The 12,360-nt window shown below is 47.7% G+C and overlaps 1 protein-coding gene across 1 annotated transcript; it reads right to left on the minus strand.

The window, feature by feature from the left end:
• Positions 1 to 273: 273 nt before the first annotated feature.
• On the minus strand, positions 274 to 11,415 carry LOC119464867 (uncharacterized). Its single transcript, XM_037725758.2, has 2 exons — positions 11,265 to 11,415; positions 274 to 2,330 (listed from the first exon to the last, which is right to left on the minus strand). Exon 2 carries the CDS (start codon positions 2,237 to 2,239, stop codon positions 650 to 652), a length of 1,590 nt encoding a protein of 529 aa, XP_037581686.1. The 5' UTR covers positions 2,240 to 2,330; positions 11,265 to 11,415; the 3' UTR covers positions 274 to 649.
• Positions 11,416 to 12,360: the final 945 nt, after the last annotated feature.

Here is a 12,360-nt window from a genome sequence, read left to right on the forward strand (position 1 = left end):
GTTTTCAAAACGCATCATCTGTTCCTTTTCGCAAAGAAGATTCTTTGGTTTTCTTCTGACACAAATATGTAGGGTACCAGAGAATACGTTACGCTGCACACTCTAGAGTGAGAAAACTGCCTCAAGTATCCCACCATGAACTCATGACGTAGTGTTGGAAAGACGATTAGTGAGAGCGCACACTTCCACTGACTATACCGGGAGCGCGCTACATGAACATTCAAGCTGCCGTGGAACAGCCGGGCCGAGAGTACGTGTGCATTAATAAAGTCCAACAAGTGAAATGATCAGACCCTTTATTCGTCATGACGATTAAAAATGTCATTGAGGTAAAAGACGGCTAGAGATCACTTGCTTCGGCCAGCACATAGACATGACCTTTAGCGGACAGTCGTGTTAACCACGTGTCTTCATAGCTCCTGCGGCCAAATCCTTATATTCAAGTTGCTGTGATTTCGGTGATTTCCATGCCAGACAATTCATTCTTCGTCGTGAGTTGTCGACGCAAGGGCACAGGATTTCTTTACGAGGTATAGCAACGTGGCGAAGTCATTTGAAAGAAGGTTTCGCATATATACATGCTACAGTCCAACGAGTGCCTGAAGAGCCTTTCCCAGAAAACGAGGAAGTTGCGTGCCGTGCAGCTTGGTTACCCAGGCGCCAGAGAGGCTGCTTTCTTTAGACGATTCTTTCGTAGAGGCCGCTTGGTCCCCTGTCCCGATCTTTCTCGGTTTTGTGGCTTTGTCATTGATGCTTCTTGCGCCAAAGCTGGCGAAGGATTGTCAGAATGTGTCTCAAATGTGATATCCAAGAGGGGCATCTCACATTCGACCAGTGGATTGTGAGACTGTTGCGCATCTCTTTGTGTCGTGATAGCTGGATTTCTTGACTCCATCACGTTGACCTCTACTTTTCCAAAGTTGGCTGACGCAAGTTCAGTGCTCTTTCCCTGCAATGTTTGATCCAAGTCAACTGCCATTGATGGTTTCTTGCCGGAGGATCCAGTATATTTTTGAATTTCTGGGATATTCTCTCTCACTGATAAGCGGCTAAGCACTTTGGTCCACTCTTGTTCAGGAGGGCTGAACGCGCAGTGTTCGCCGCGAGAAGGGAGATTTGTAGGAAAGCATTCCTTTTGCCAGCCACTGAGGCTCGCTGACGACTGCGGCATCTCCGGGTTCAGCAGTTGAGTATCGCTATCCGATTCTTCCCATTCTTGGCTACGCGTGACAGAATATGGTGTCTGCCAGATGGTCGTATCCTGTGAGAAGTTAGCCTGCTCGTCCCTGTAATCTGCGACCACTGACTGCATCAACTTTTTAATCACCTGATTTAACGTCGGCCAAGCACCCAAGCTATAAGTCGGCTCTTGCAGAATGCCAAACCACGCGTCGGTAAGTGACACCCATAATTGCTCGAATGATGCCAGCTCCTCCTGCAGTTCCAGAGGCAACTCTTCCAGTTTCAGCGGACTTACAGCTATTGACGCTGTCTGGCTCACTGGCGGTTGGTAGTTTGCACATGCCATTTCACTGATAAGCGGCAAAGCTCTTTGGTCCACTCTTGTTCCTGACTCGGTGACTGGCGTTCTAAGCCACAGCTGCTGATTGTCAGCGCTTGGTGCCCACCCAGGCCATAGCTCCTCCACGTTTCTCTGTCTCATCATTGCATCCAAAGGTGGTTCTCGGTAGGAATAGACGCCACTCGGATATAAGGCGCCTTGCCGCGCACATGTGGTTTCTGTATACGGTCCACTGGGGTGTTGACGAAACAACTGTTCTTCCTGCCAGTGTCCAAGTTGCTCCGGTGCCAAGGCGTAAGGTCCGGCACGCACGCTCCCGTAAGGAGCACATGGCTGTTGGAAATGCTCTCTTTCCTGCCTTGCTTTAAAGGAACGATACAAGTGTTCATATTGAGCCCTGTAAGGTGTGTTTGGTTGATGAATGACTTGTTCGTCTCGTCGGCATGCCGAACTAGCATAATGGGTTTCCACGCAGGATGGCGGATGACGAACGGCGCCCTGGAAATTTCCATACGACTGCTTCCCCGGTCGAGTTTGCACTCGCGGCACGCATGAATACAAATTAAGTGGACGTGAGTTCCGCTGTGACATGGTCCTGAATGGCTGATGACGAAGTTCCTCTTCTGTATTTGCGTACGCGGGAATCAGGGGCCCGAGGTGAGATGGTCGCGCAGGTCCTCGTCCGCGGATCGTCTTGGGCCGTCTCTGGCCTTCCATGGCAGTTCAGCAATGTCTCTTGAAATACCGGTATCTTGCCCAGAGTCCTGGAGCTTTAAGGGGTGCCCGGTTCGACCTTGCGCCTCTTGTCCTGCGTTTTAAGAAAAGGGGATTGATGAAAAGAGACCTGGGTAAGTCTATTCAGGCAATTATTCTCGTAGTATTTCAGTGCCTTGCAAATCCTTTTTTTTTTTGAAAGGAGCTCCTGTGTCTCGATTGCTTCAGCAGCATCACAAAATGCGAACAATTTTCTCAACTAGTCGAGTTAATAAATATGCAAAAACGGGTTGAGCCCGCTCCTCTCCACGCGTATTATTGCGATAGCAATTATATGGACACTCCAAGCGGATTTCTGTGGTCGTCATCGCCGTGAGGTTCCGTATAAAGTCCTAGGGCGATAAAATCGTCGCCGCGCGCCGTATGCTGTATGTGCGAGCGAAAGGGCGCGAGGGAAGCACGCTTTCACTCGCAAGGGGAACTGGCGACTCAGTCTCGCACACGAAAGGAGGAAAGCTGGAGGGAGGGAGGGGTGCGGCTTCTACTCTGCCCGCAGCTGCTTACTTGGCGCGGTTGCGGGCGGTCGTCCGCACCGTATCTCGAAAGCGATCTGCAAACGGCTCATAGCTTCGCATGCGCTGTGCTTCCGCCGCTGTTTCCGTTGAAGCGATAGACCGCACGAACCTTCGCTTGCTGCTGCTACTGCGCTTGCTTACGCCAGCGTTTTGACAGCGGTTGCCTGCGGTCGTCGAGTAGGTTGTATTCATGTTTGCCGTGCGCACTGACACCATGCTTGTTAATCCAGTTAGTAAGTGAATGTGTCCAAGTTCATACAGCCGATAAAACTACTATCCTTACTCCGTATAGCTCTCTACTAATTTGCTATCACCTATACAACTTTTGTTCGCGCTTTAATAGAATATATGAATCAATGGTTTGGGATCCGTACACTCGAGGCAACATAAAGAAGCTAGAATCTGTGCAAAAGAAAGCGGTTAGGTTTGCATGTGCCGTTCATATAGTTGGCCTACTTGTGCGACTGTTCTGGTTAAAAAAGCAAGTCTAGATTGTTTACAAAATTAGCGCCAACGTGACCGATTAAAGTACATGCACTTGCTGTTCCATGATACACTTGGTATACACAAACACACATATATAGAGCCAATGTCCAGAAGAACCATCCGATCGCACCACAATAAAAAACAAAGGAATTTTCCTGCCGTACTGAAATATTGACAAATTCTTTATTTCCGAAAACAATTCGTGAATAGAACCGACTATCAGCCAGCATTGTGGAATTCCCGACTACCGATACATTTGTACAAGCATTTCAGTGGTAATCATTTTTGCAATCAGTTGCAATCGCCACTGGTTCAAGCGCTGCGCGTGTACTTTAGTTTTTTTTTTTTGCAGAGAACGTTGTAGTAGGTCTTTTTCGTGAGTGCATTTCCTAACTTCTTATCGGTTTGTGTAGCACGCTTGTTTTGTCTTGATTTCTATGCATGAACACTGTTCTGTTTTTTATATTACCCACTCCTGCTTACAGCCTCATCTGGAGGCTAGCAGTACTGTATAAAAATAAAATAAAAGAAAAGTGACCAGAAACCAGCCCGCCAGCGGTGCAGTTGCCGTAAGGGTCAGACGACGAAAACCCACTCAGTTTGCGGCACGCCGGACGTCGGACCCGGTGCTACGGCACAGCGAAACGCCCCGGTTCTCGAGCGTCGGACGCCGAATCGGAGCGTGAGTCTCTTGCTTTCGTGCCGTCGCTTTTGTCAGCATTTTGCATATTTTTGCGTCCCCAAGTGCGAGCGGACTGCGATCTGGAGGAGGGGAAAATAGCTCTTCTATAGATTAGTCTCAGCGGGCAGCCCACGCCAGTGGAGCTCTGGACCAAGGAACCCACCATAAGGCAGCCTTTTCCGTTCCATTAATTTAACTCTTCTTCAGTGAAGTTTTCTGCACACAGAACACTAAAGCATGATTTTTTTTCCAGTTGGTGTAACATGTCTCGTCCGTAACATTGACTCTCTCTTTCTTTAATTTTTTATCCTCCTATTTTTTTCCCAGAGCGAGATCAAACCGGATATTCCCATACGATTAACCTCCCTGCGTTTCCTTTTCTCCCCCCCCCCCCCTCCCACCTCTCTATTCGGTCACAAAACGCGCGTCAATCAAGGCATGCTAAAAAAAGTCACAGCATATCCACAGGGTGAATGATGATGAGTGGGCGAAGCTCCGGAGGGAATCATCGGATCTCCCGCTTAAGGGGACGCTAGCACAAACGCGTCAGAAACGTGCAGTACTCTCTAGTAAGGGGGAGAGGCCACAGCGTCTTACGCAGCCGTTTACACATGCCGGAACGTGCACCGCGTTTGCCGACGCCATCACACGACTGCTGAGAGAGTAAAGGCGGAGAGGCCACAGCATCTTACACCAGCTTCTTACACGGGCCGTAACGCGCTAGCACAAACGCGTTAGAAACGCGCGGTCTTTCGTTAATGTTGGGTATTTATTGTCATCGTGGTGCGTGTGTCCATGTCCGCTTCGTGCCGTAGTGGGCTAGCGCCGCGCGTTGGGAAGCGAGGGGTCCGTGGTTCGATTCCGCGCTACGGACACAACTTTCGGAATTTTTTTTTCTCCCGGAAGCGTTCTCCGGAAGCCGGAAGCTGGCTTCCGGAACCGGAAGCAGAAGTGGAAACGGAACCGGAAGTCGGCTTCCGGTTATACTATACATATACATATATATATATGGGTATACATACATATACGGACACACAACGCCAACTGGTTACACACTACTACTACTACGAGGGACGAACGGGTGCCGCTATAAGGAGCTTCGCCCCTAAAAAGCTGAGCTATGCCATCCACTCGTGGTCCGTCTGGGCGCTGCTGCCACGGGCAGGCGTTACGCGGAAGCCTAAGCGTTACGCGTTACGCCTATGCGCGGAAGCACCAAGCAGGCCGGGCCTGGCTTACGGCACGCGTGCGCTCATAAACCTCCGAAAACACAGCCATCTGTTAAAACAGGTGATGTGACCATAGTGCATCAGAATAATTGCGTCTCTTTTCATATCTTTGCCAGTGTCAATTGAACCGTTATATCCTAACGCATGCAAATGTTATAAGGAATGTTTCATGAGGAATTGTGTCATATTTGTCCCAACGTGGTATACAACATGCTCTCCAGCCCTCCTAGATATACGCGATCCTGTTATCTTTGGGTTCCCCTTTCCCATTCCCCCGGCGCGTAGGGTAGCCAACCGGACGATATTCTGGTTAACCTCACTGCCTTTCTCTTTCTTCTTCCTACTTCCTCCAGACAGCCATCTTGGAATACCATGAACGTCACATATACGTCGCAGACATTGCGACATAAATGCTAGAATACAGTCGCCACCCGTTATTTTGAACCCTGTAAATCGACTGTTCACTTCATTCGAGCGCAGCAGAAAGTCCAAATGAGGGAAAATACACTGTCATTAAAGGAAACCTAGTTTGTTTCGAACGCGAAACCATGTCGTTTTGGTTAATTCAACCCCCCCCCCCCCCCCCCGGCGCCACCTCATGCGTGCAGTGGTAACTAAGAACTTGAAAACACAAGAAATTCAGCAGAGAGCGCTGCTGATTTCCTAGGAGCAGATGGGGGGGGCTGCGACATGTCCTGCAGTGATGATGACTTCGAGCGCTGTGTACCCTGGCTGGTGTATTTTAGCGATTTTGTCATAGCCGAGAAGAGTGTAGAGGTAGCCATTTACCGACGACGATGTGTATAATTATTTGAATAGTACATTCAAGTAGTCTGGAAATGACAACAGAATACTTCAGGCAATAAGAATATTTTCATCTATTCATGTCCCCCCCATTTGTTAATTTTACCTTTCGGATATTCGATCGACACTTGCGGTCTTGCCGTCGACTGTATAATATTTTACAACGTGGAGTTCCGACGCATTTAGCGGCAAACCAAGGCCCGCCACTTGCGGAGAAAGCAATCGGCGGGCTGGGAACGCTCACAATCTCCGCACGATTGGGAAACGTGAGCTGAGGAGCCTTGGATATTGCTGGGATTATTTGTCAAAATGCAACATCCTACAAGTAGCATTTATGGCCTGATGACCATAGATCGCAAAATAAACCGGCAGGCCGACAGGGCTGTGTAAAACACCGGGTTTATTTTGGTTTTCGCTGTTTTGCAGCCACGGAAGATAGGATGATCGCTCACAGACACCACAAAAGCATGCACGCATAGCAAGGTCGAACTAAACTATCAATGACTACCAAAGGAACATGCAACGTTGTATACCAAGTCATACAGTTACGAGAGTTTTGAAGCCGCCGCTTGAGTAACGCTAGAGAAGTTGGGTTATAGCATGGTTTTAAAAGGAATCGAGAAACTTCGGGCACCTGACCATCTCCGATAGGAACATAAGGTGCCGACATAATGAGTTACTGGCAGTTGCTTAGGTCTATCTTGAGGCTGTTACGACGTGTTAGGTGCAATGCAATAGACATTAACGCATTAATGCTCCCTAAATACTTAGGGAGCATGGCTGCCCTAAGTATCTCTAAATTGAGTCGAATTCGGGAAAGCACACACGAAACCCTTCAAGTTTCGACCCTGTACCAGGCTAAGAATTTGCAACAAAACTTGTGTTTTTGATTCCATTGGGTATAAAATCATTCCACAGCGGCAATAGCTATCGTCTGGTGCTTCTGCTCCTAGGAACGTTACGCGTACCGCTTTGTAACTAATTTACGGGGCGTTTCGGCTAAGTCGGGCCAAACTTTAAAAGACATTCACGTGGGAGTTACGAGAATGCAACCAACTTAGTATTGTTCGCTGTACTCGTGAACAACTGAACGTATTTTTTGACCATGAGCTTAAGTAAATGATTACGGATGAATAATTGGCCAACTCTTAAAACGTTGATTCAAAGACAAAATTTTCTTTGTAGAAGTTGTAGAGCCTGTTGAGAAATTGAAATAATTTCTTTGCCCGCTGGTAGCTGCTGCAGTTTTAATTTTTCCGGGCTTCAAAAGAAAGCGTGCGATATTCGAATAAAAAAAAATACCGCGAGACTGCGCGCTCACGAGCAGTGTGAGCCCTCATATATTCTACGAACGACGGATCAATGCTGCACATAGACCGCCAAGACCTCCTCGCCCTTTGCGCGGCCTGTCAACGGCTGTGGTGCCCGGGATCAAAAAATTATATCAGTTGCATCTTACGCTGTAACAAGCAGTGGTACTACATATTTCTTCACGTGCAATAAATTAAAACGTTAAAAACCCGTCATAAAACTACCACGCTAAAATGTAAGACCGGGAGAATACTTCAAAACAGTCCCGCGAACCTACGCAGCGTCGCGTATGGCTAACGCCCACCTCTCAAAATTAACGTGCCATTCATTTTTCGCTGGTGCTACTTCTGAACAAGTAACTGGTGAAAAAGAGAGAGAGAAAAAAAAACGCACACGGGGCAAGCCGACGAGGGCACGAGGTTAGCAGCCCGTATGCGGGAGTTGTGACCCTGTCGGTGGCAGCTGCCAGCCTGGTTCCTCCACATTTCCCGCTGTCCATTGTATATTTGTGTAATCATTTCGAAATAATGATGGTGATAACAGTAAGAATAACACTTTACTAAGAATCAAGGAAGTTCAACTTGAGTGACTTAATTGCGTTAAAACGCGGTATCCGCGCAGTGTTCGCGAAGCATTTGAATCCCTCGCTAAGTCACGGCCTCCCAAAACGGCTTGTTCAAGTGCCCTGTCACATCCCGAATAGACAGTCGATACCTTTATTCAATGCTCGTAAATGCTGCCGTGATGAAAAGGTGCTCATTGGTTCAGGAAAGCTGAGTTGACTAATTTATTCAGAAAGTTGTTCAAACATCAATGCCGTTTTTATTTGCAAATGTTACTGCAATTACCGCTATCGGGATCTTACTGGCGCTGAAAAGTGTATAAAAATTGTGTTCTGCCAACGGTTCCATAACACTCCTAGAAATCCAATAATGTTCAACGAGACAACGTGACCAAGGTTCTGCAAGCCGCTCTAAAGAAGTCATGCGATCAACTAATCGAAGAAAACTTCATAAACTAGTCATATCATGAACTCCGGATTAACTTTGGACACCTGGTGTTTTTTAAAGTGCACCCAATGTATTTCGCTCCAACAAAATGCAGCACCCGTGGCCGGGATTTTAACTCGTGCCCTCGGGCTTACTAGGGGAACGGCCAAGACCACCAAGCCACCACGGCGGGTAGCAGCAGTTTTGCACGAGCATGGTTGTTGCTCTAAACAAACCTCGCATTTGCGCGTCGCAAATGCACTGCAATTCAGAGCCAAATCAAACGCATCACTTTAGCAAACTTCTCTAAAGGAAAATAGTTTATTCCTTTCGTGCAAGGCTAGGACTAATTGAAGGGACAAATTTTTTCTCTGAAACGGAAAAGTAACCAACTCTATGCATTTCAGGAAGGCTGAAGTTAAAGAAACCGCCGGCCTTTCACTTGCTGTTTGCAAACAAAAGGTTGGCTTCTCCACATAGACGATGTGGTACAGCAAGCGGAATTTGTCATTTTAACGCAGGCATGACGAGCCAGAAACTAGCAGACGACACGAGGCCACGCCTTCAGGCAAAGAGTCAGTGTACTAGCTGTATAGGGAAAAGCTGGGCGAAAAATAGTTTCAACTGTGAAGACGGTGCCACGTTGCTACCTCTCGTTTTCGTAACGCGAAACAGAATGAAAATATGATGCGAAAACAAACATTTACACGTAGCGCATGCGCATGGACAATGTGCAATGCTCATTCCACACATTTTAAAGAAAGATCCGATGGCGATTTATATTTTTTTTTATTTATAAGTTACGGTGCGTGAAAAGGTACATTTGAAGGTCCCCGAACTAGAATGCACAATCACACCGAGGGAGGCTCGGGATCGAGTTGACTGTGCCTATGGTCTCAATCGCATCTTGTCTCAATTTACGCGTCTGCACAACGTAGCAACATGGCGGTGCCTTTGTGGTTATCGATTTCAATGTGTGGGCGTTATGTGCGGCTTGTCTCTACGAGTTGGTTATGTAAACTGCCTTCAGGCATCACTGCGCCTGAGTGGGTTTGCTTCGATTGGTGGCCCCGCTTGCTGCACCGGCGTTTCGCAGAATGACCGCACGTTCGCGTGTTCAATTTTTTTCTTTCCGCAGCTCATAGCTGTACACGGCCTCACCCACACGCTAAAGAAGATAGCCAGAGAGGAAGGTGTCACGGTGTCATGACTAGCACCAAACAAGGCTGATTCAAATGTGTGCAAGAGTCAGCATTACCCGGGGAAATAACCAATGCGCAGGCAACCACAAAAAAAAAAGTACACTGCCTGCAGGAAAGGGGTGATCTACGATATACCTTTATGATGTGGACAACAATACACCGGACCAACAGGCAGGTGTCTAAATGGGCAGATAACGTGCAGCATTTTCAGAAGTCACCCGCGCCGCGCATCTATCTACTTTCCTCAACGTAATTGCTATACTGCACCGTACCATTTCATGACATCAAGGATTTAAAAGACACCAATGCGAAATTTGTATTTTTCTGAATCCTTGTTGATGCGTGAAATGTTAAAAGCCATGACCATGACGAGAGCGGGTAATCATGAATCAGTGCACCATCAATACTGCAGACAGAAAATGAAAAAGCAACCTGCGGAAAACCGGTCTATCAGTTTAGGAAACTGAATATCGGCATGCCCCCCAAAAAAGGCACTTAATTTGTTGCTTTGTGCTATGCTGTATAAGAACTATTAGCCGTCCTGTTGCTAGTCTAGCGGCGTGTAGTCTTCACTTCTGTTCATGTCAGTGCTTTTTGCTGCAAACGATTCACTTCATTTGCAACCAACGTGCTCACGCAAACACTATTTCTACCAAAGGTTCTTTAATGTGCACACAAAGCATGGCACGCGAGTGCTTTTTTTAGACCCCTCCACTGGAACGGGGCGTCCATAGCCAAATAAATCAAGCCCGCGACCTCGCGCTCAGGAGCAGGACGCCGTAAGCAAAGCACTATAGGTCTGTTCGACTGGCCTAGAGCATGCTAGCTCAGGCCGACCTCTCTGCCTTCCTTAAAATAAATTATCTCTATTTTCTCGATTGGCCTACCCCTATTGAACCAGTTCACGAGGTGCTGCACCCTATACCATTCGTTTCAGCGGTGCAGCAATAGCGCCTGCTCAACCACGTCGTTCGTTTCGAAAGATGCAGGACCGGTGAAGGGCTAGTGCACGATTTTGCTGCACCCTCTCTATTGTCGGTTCTAACGCGGGATTCTAAGGGCGCAAGCGCAGTTAGAACATCGTTGTAACGCGTCTGATGTGCTAACGCAAGTGTGGGGTGTAATAAAGCCTCAGAAGCCGAGCAACAAAGACATAACACCGGCACCACGTTTGAACATCGGCATTATCTTCGAGTGCCACGCTGTACTTGCATCAAAGAAATCGAGCTGCACGATTTCCGAACTTCTCGCATCACGGAAGAAGAATGGAGCTCTGCCATCCAGAGCTCAGACCTGTCACGACAAACTTGGGCTGTCCGGAGAGCCCACGATGCGGCGGTTAGGCTCGGTCCTTACCCGTCCCCACGTGGGAGCGGCCCGCAGCTCTGCCCTAGGGCAGGGCTTCTCAGGACCTATTTAATAAAGTTCTTTGTCTGTCTGTCTGTCTGACGGGCATCATCGAGAAATGGTTTGGAGTGGTGCAGGCGAATAAAACGAATTTATGCCACGGTGGCTGGTACAAGTTTATTATTGAAATTCTAGAATAACTTGAATTCGATAGGGTGCGCTGCTTTGTTTTACATAACAAGCATTCGAAGGTTTAACGTGGAAGAAGCGGCCCCCGAGGGGCAAAATTGACAATTCTTCCAAGACACCAAAATGAAGCAACGGATTGAGCTGGAAAACCTGCAGCTATTGTCATCCCCCAATTTCTTAAAAAAAGAAAGAAAAGAAAAAGAAAGACGCTCACCAAATAGAAGTGGTGAAGCACGCAGCCTTCCTATGCCAATAAAACTATGTTTCCATCCACTCCGACAGGTCGCTGGGCGCCATTCTCGCGCAAACAGGACGGTCCGTCGGCTCCTGCGTTCCCGCTTAGAGTATTCGGGTGTTTCATTAAAAAAAAAATGCGACAGCGGATGCTCCTCGTGACGATATCACAATATGCTATTGGCGTGTGATTGGTTTCGAATGCGACGTGTGCTGCCCCCTGAGCTCGACACTATTTCAAGGATTACTTGACCGATAAAAGAATGTTTGTCGTTGCCGCGTGCGTTGCCACGCAAGTTCCGTGAGGAACCAGCGCTGGCCAGGAGGTGCTGCGGCAGTTTGGGAGAGCAGCCGAAATATGCTGACACCATCAGATAGGGAGGCCCCGAAAATGGTACGACATTTTGCTTGATAACAAACGCGCACCCGTATCAGCGTTTGCTTTAGCTCTATGCATCCAGTCAAGCTCTGGCCATACGGCCATACCCATGCGCGCTGTAGAAGCGCATGCGCTCATACGTTCTAGCACTCCGGTTGCCAGTCAGGCCAGAATGTGGACACATGTACTACTACCTCAAGATGAGCGGTGAAATTGATGACGCGAAATCTCAGCATGTGCTGCTGAAAACTCTTTCCACCGCTTGATAGGCTGTGTTTTACGGTGCTGCTGCTGACATGCGAAGTTTCAGCACTGGTTGCCCATAAGTTTAGTACCGCCACATTGTAGTAGACTGACGCCAAGTTCGAAGGAGGTGAAGTTTCCTACGTGTTCGAAGAACGCAACACTCGCACTTTGACCAAAAATTTGCTGCGCATTACGTAACAGAGTTAACTGCGGGAAATCGGGGACGCCGACATAGTATCGATAAATGTGCGAAAAGCCTTCGGATATAGTTTTGTGAAGTTAGAACTTATAAGCGCTTGAGCAGATGTGTCGACTATATAGTGTACTCTAGTACGTGTTCAAGCAGTTTTGATGTTTTTGATGCTACTGTTATGTAATGGATATGATGCCTTTGAATGTTAGCCTTAGCCGTTAGCTCTAGAAGAATGTGTGCTACTCAGGGTATAAAGTT

This window comes from Dermacentor silvarum, chromosome 9, assembly GCF_013339745.2.
Source record: "Dermacentor silvarum isolate Dsil-2018 chromosome 9, BIME_Dsil_1.4, whole genome shotgun sequence".
Taxonomy (NCBI): domain Eukaryota; kingdom Metazoa; phylum Arthropoda; class Arachnida; order Ixodida; family Ixodidae; genus Dermacentor; species Dermacentor silvarum.

What these genes read in the sequence shown, in the direction of transcription:
- LOC119464867 (XM_037725758.2), bottom strand. Translation starts at nt 2,239, where the DNA reads ATGGAAGGCCAGAGACGGCCCAAGACGATCCGCGGACGAGGACCTGCG.